Source organism: Propithecus coquereli, unplaced genomic scaffold, assembly GCF_000956105.1.
Source record: "Propithecus coquereli isolate 6110/MARCELLA unplaced genomic scaffold, Pcoq_1.0 Scaffold230, whole genome shotgun sequence".
NCBI lineage: Eukaryota > Metazoa > Chordata > Mammalia > Primates > Indriidae > Propithecus > Propithecus coquereli.
The window spans coordinates 366,199-372,067 of record NW_012147842.1 but is presented as its reverse complement, the minus strand read 5'-3'; the positions used below and the strand labels follow the sequence as shown (position 1 = coordinate 372,067).

The window sequence follows — 5,869 nt, the reverse complement described above, 5'->3', positions numbered from 1 at the left end:
AGAAAGACTGAACTCTAAGAAGTTTAGGACTCTAAGGATTTACAGCTCGGATTCTGGCATCTGACAGCCCTGTAAATGGGAAAAGTCCTCTAACTTCTGTTTTCCTCAGGTACCTTACTTTAAAATGGGCGTTAAAGATACTTCTACTAAGCTCACAAGGCTGTCTTGGCTATTAAATGAAATAACATCCAAAAAGATGTTTCAAAAATGGCAAAATATAAATATAAATGGTGAAATATTGTTATCATCGTGGCTGTTTAAAATCACTATTTTAATTCATAGTTTTCTTTTTCTTCAAAATTTAATAGGAAGAATTTTTAGAGAATAGACATGTTTTCTCAATCTTGAGCTCCTTTTTCCTCATTCTCCCCCTAGGAAATCCTGGATCTTCAACAACGAAGGCAGATGTCTCTGCAGCTGCTCACCTCTGTTAGTCCACGAGAACTGACCATAAGGTACAAGGAAAAACAGCTAAAGGGAAAGTATTATAGAAGCTAAATTTTATTAGATAGCCAAAAGAAGGCTTGTTTTAAAACAAATGAACACCCTCCTCCCACATAATAAAATCAGAATCAATCAGGACATAGTGTAACATAGTTTTCCATTAACTTTTTCTAAAAGCTTAGCTGTTGAACTTGGCCACATGAAGTAATGCTAACAATGATTTTTTTATACAAAAACATTGATTTCAAACACAAAGATTGATTAATCCAGAATCCAATAACAATTCCAGAAATCTTACAAGATCCAATGCAGATGGAACCTCCTCAGCAGTCGTCTGACACGTCGGGAACCTGGCCACTGACACACAGTACAGCAAACGAGCCGTGTACAAAGCAAAACTGAACTCACCGATACATCATGGGCAGGAGGAAGAAGATGATCTCGTAGGTCTGCACCCACCAAACTCAACTTTCTAAACAACTGTATGACATCTCTACATACAGTAGAAGTCTACGGCTAGAAGAAATAAGGAAACAAATTACAAGTAGTTGAAATGAAATGAAACTAGTTTGACAAGTCTGAACAGAGAAGCCTCAACCCATGGAATAGCTTGAAGAAAACAGCCAGAGACAGTATAGTCCCAACAAGAAAGCGATATATTTTTTTTTTTTGGTATTGACTAATTTTGTTAAAGGAGAAGCTGGTTGCAAGGATTTGAATGAGAAATATATTAGGAATGTTCTAGGATTAAGAGTTTAAAGAAGATTATTGGGAGGTATACAAATGTCTTAAAGAAACCTTCACATAAAAGCTCTGAATAAAAACAATCAGATCTTAAAACCTAGACATATAGTATAACTCAAGAAATACTCCTTAAATTCTTATTGAACAACAGATACCTCCATGTATTACTGGGGTGTAGTGAATTTATTATTATGTAATAATTTTTTCTTTTAAAAATATGTACCACTGAGAGTGTAGACAAATTATTAATATCAAACCAGATTTTTCCCAAAATGACTTAGTGTAATAAACATAGGTATAGCAGCATTTATCAGAATGAAGAAAACCAAAAGAGAAGAAAAAATATTTTCAATTAGACAAACAATGTATGAATACAGGCTCTTTGTAAATATTGAAACCTTAGAAATAAGATTGAAGCCCTGTTTGACCAGGCCATAACAATGGTCCCTTTTATTCTCCTCAGAAGCAACTATGGGGTCCATCCTTTCAGAGAACATTATAGACATTTACATACACACGCACACACACACGTGCAAACATAAACACATATCCACAGAAAAACATACACGCATTCTCGTGCAATTCAGTTTTACTTCACTTAATATTTTGAAGATCTTTCTATTCTGGGAGACACAGATCTCCCTTATTCTTTTTAACAGTTGCATGATGTGTGAAAATATTCAGTGTTTACCCTTGGTTATACTTTTACAACCAAATGGTACCCATTTAAAGGGAAACACTACTTCAGATAAAGGTTTTCAGCAGTCATTGCATCTAACACTTACAGAAAGTTCATTTGAAATAATCTTCAACAGTACAGCACCGTGCTTTAAGTGCATCGACTCTAGAGTCAGAGTGCCAGGATTCAAATCTTACAGTTTCTTACCATGTCTGTAAAATAGAAGTAATACTAGTAATTTCCTTGCTGGGTTTTTTGTGAAATGTAAATAAAACTGTATATGTAAAATGTTTAGAATAATGCCTCCTGAAATGGAAGCACTACAGAAATATTGGCTATTATTAGGACTTTAGATCATTTGCACATGTTTTCTTACCTAATATTTAACAGAGAAAAACTTAGTGAAGGTCATGCTATTGAACTATACAACGAGCAGACATAGTTACATTCTTTCTTTCCTTTCCCTTCCTTTCCTTGTTTTCCATCCTTTTTCCTTTTTCTGGAACAGTGCTTCACTGAATAATGAAAAGGGCATGTACTTGGAACAGAATTCTGACTCCCTGCCAATTATATGAATCTGGACAGGCTACTCAAACCCTTTGAGCATCATTTTTCTCCCATGTAGAATGAATTGATACCATCTATGTGCAGGACTTTTGTGAGAATAAATGGCATAATGTGTGTGAAACTGCCTAACACACTGCCTGGCAATAAATGGCAGCTTCTGTTGTGGGTGGCAGAAGGCCCTGTAAACAGAGCTCAGTCTTTGGAGGGAGATACATTTGCCTGCAGATCCTGGCTGTACCACATAGCCGTTTGGCCTTTCTGAGTCTTAGCTTCCTCATGTGTAAATGGTATTAATAATAGCTTTCCATACTATAGTATGAATTAAATGAAACAATGTGTGTAAAATGCCCCTTACTATATGGTACAAACAAGAACTGAACAGTGGACTGTGTTAAGTACGTTCACATTGTTTTGCAGCCATTACCACTGTCTATCTCCAGAGTTTTTCGTCTTCCCAAACTGAAACTCTGTATCCATTAAACACTGACTCCCCATTCTCCCTACCCTCCAACCCTGGCAACCACCATTGTACTTCCTGTGAAATTAATTTGACTACCTCATATAAGTGGGATCATACAGTATTTGTCTTTTTGTGACTGGTTTATTTCACTTAGCATATTGTCCTCAAAGTTTATTCATGTCGTAGCATGTGCCTTTTTAAATCTGAATAATGTTCCATTGTGTGTACACACACATGCATGTTGTTTATTCATTCATCTGTTAATGGATTCTTGGGTTACTTCTACCTTTTGACAATTGTGAATGACATTGCTATGGACATGGTGTCCCTGCTTTCAATTCTTTTGAATATGTACCCCGATGTGGCGTTGCTGGCTTATATGATGATTTTATGTTTAACTTTGAGAAATCAACTGGCATATCATTTTCCACAGCAACTGCACCATTTTCCATTCCTACTAGCAATGCACAAATGTTCCGATTTCTCAACATCTTTGCCAACACGTTATTTTCTGTTTCTCCCCCATCCTAATGTGTATGAAGTGATATCTCATTATGTTTTTGATGCATTTCTCTAATGATTAATGATGTTAAGTATCTTTTTATGTGCTTACTGCCATTTGTAAATTTTCTTTGTAGAAATGGCTATTCAAGTACTTTGCTCATTTTGAATGTATTGTTTTTTAGTTGTTGAGTTGTAGAAGTTCTTTATATATTCTGGATATTAATCCCTTATCAGGTATATGATTTGCAAATATTTTCTTCTATTTCATGGGTTGCCCTTTCACTCAGTTGATATTAATATTATCCTCTGATGCACAAAAGTTTTTAATTTTGATGGAGTCCAGTTTATCTATTTGTTCTTTATTGGGCTGTGCTTTTGGCATCATGTCTAAGAAATCATTGCCAAAGCCAATGTTATGAAGCTTGTCTCCTACGTTTTCTCTTAAGACATTTATACTTTTAGCTCTTACATTTAGATCTGTGATCCCTTTTGAGTTAATGTTTGTACATAGAAACTAAGGGTACAACTTCATTCTTTTGCATGTGGATATCCAGTTTTCACAACACTATTTGTTGAAAAGATTGTCCTTTACCCATTGAATGATCTTGGCACCCTTGTCAAAAATCATTTGACCATTTACGTGAGGGTTTGTTTCTGGACTCTTTATTCTATTCCATTAGTCTATGTCTGTCTTTCAATATCACTCTTTTGATTAATGTAGCTTTGTAGTAAGTATTGAAATCAGGAAGTGTGAGTTCTCCAACTTTCTTCTTTCTCTAGATTGTTTTGGCTATTCAGGGTCTCTTGAAATTCCATATAAATTTTAAGATGGATTTATCTATTTCTGCCAAAAAGTCATTGGGATGATTTAGTTTTGTCTACTAAGTCCAATGTCTATGGTTCTTCAGGACTTGTTTCTGTTAATTTCTGTCTTTCTCAAGTGTGGCCTGTACTTTTTTGCTTTTTGCATGCTTTATATTTTTTGTAGAAAACTGAATATTGAATATTATGATGTGGTAACTCTGGGAATCAGATTATCCCCTCTCCCCACAGTTGTTTGTTGTTGCTTGCAGTTGTAGTTGTCAGTGTGTTTAGTGACTTTTCTAAACTATTTTAAAGACTATTCTTTGTCATTTGTGGCCCCTGAAGTCTCTATTCCTTTAGCTTAGTGATCAGCTAGTGAATTTCCTGGAATGCTTGGAACCAAAAAACAAAACAAAGCAATTCTCCAGGTCTTTTCAAATTGGCTCTGTGTTGGAGCACATTTTTAACACAGCCAGGCCATTTACAACTCTTCCTCAGTCTTTACAACCTGTTTTTTCTGAGTCTAAAGAATAGCCATGAAAGATTACGGTCTTCTCAAGTTTTTTCTGAGCATGCACTCTGCTTTGTGCATGCATGTGGCTTTTCTACATTCCCCAGTAAATGCAGGAGCTGTCCAAAGCCCCAATTCTCCGAAGTATCTTACTCCCCACCTGCTCCTTCCAGGCTTCCAGGTGCCTACTGTTTGTCCCAACAGTTATCTTTTGTGCCAGGTAGCCCCAGCTTGTTAATAAGCCTTTTCATGTTTCAGAGTAACATACTCCATGTTGCTGCTTCTCTGCCACCAAAGGGTTCTAGTTAGGAGAAACAAAGTCAAGCCTCTTGAGTTAGTATCTTAGAGAGCCCCAGATACGTTAAAACAGACAAACACAATTCCCTGGAAATAAGATGTGCTATGATTCCCCTGGAACTTGAAACCTGCAACAGGAATGTGGGCTGTTGTCTTCAAGACTGCCATCCTGCCAGAGAGTTGGGTGGGGCAAGGGTAAGTTAAAACACCATAAATATCTCCCACCCTGCTTCAGTGGCCTCTCTCTCGATAAATGTTCACTTGGTCACTGTAAACCTTTGACTATCTTCCAGGGTTTCAATAAAATTGATTCTGGCAGTTTTTATTAGTTTTTTTTTTTTTTTGGTGTTTCTGGGGAGGGATGAGTCCCCGGAGTCCCCTACTCTGCCATTTTCTTTTATAACACTTTCTCAGCTCATTTTTTTGTTTGATTTTGATTTATTTTTAATATACCTTTTGTCTATTTTTTCTTATTATGTCTTAATTCCTAGAAACTCTTAAAATAAATAATGAAGTAAAACAAAGATGACATTCATAATCTCTCTTGCCTGCTGTCAACCACTCCTAAAAAGTTAAAGAGTATTTTTAAAAATCTTGGTCTGCTTGCATTTCCTGTTGTTAGAACTTTAGATTGTTTACAACTTTTTCCTTTTACAAACTATCAGAGTGTGGCTAAGCATAAATTAGAAGTTATGAAAGAAATTCTAAAAATAAACTATTAAAGAGATATAATAGTTTGCAAAACTGCTCAAAGAAGAGACACAACTGATATTCAAAAATTAAATGACTGGGAAACTTAAATTTTCACTCATGTATCAATTTCAACAAAATTCTGTCTCCAATAACTTTTTTTTTTTTT

The 5,869-nt window shown here is 35.6% G+C and overlaps 2 protein-coding genes across 2 annotated transcripts in view; both read right to left on the bottom strand.

The window, feature by feature from the left end:
• Positions 1 to 999, bottom strand: part of TMPRSS11A (transmembrane protease, serine 11A) — an 83,761-nt gene extending 82,762 nt beyond the window's left edge. The window contains exon 1 of the mRNA XM_012645333.1: positions 849 to 999. The gene's annotated coding sequence lies outside the window, so the exon portion shown is untranslated. The remainder of the gene's footprint in view (positions 1 to 848) is intronic.
• Positions 361 to 5,869, bottom strand: part of LOC105811189 (transmembrane protease serine 11G-like) — a 32,354-nt gene continuing 26,845 nt past the window's right edge. Inside the window, exon 8 of the mRNA XM_012645332.1 lies at positions 361 to 471. Coding sequence (XP_012500786.1) covers positions 361 to 471 — 111 coding nt within the window. The remainder of the gene's footprint in view (positions 472 to 5,869) is intronic.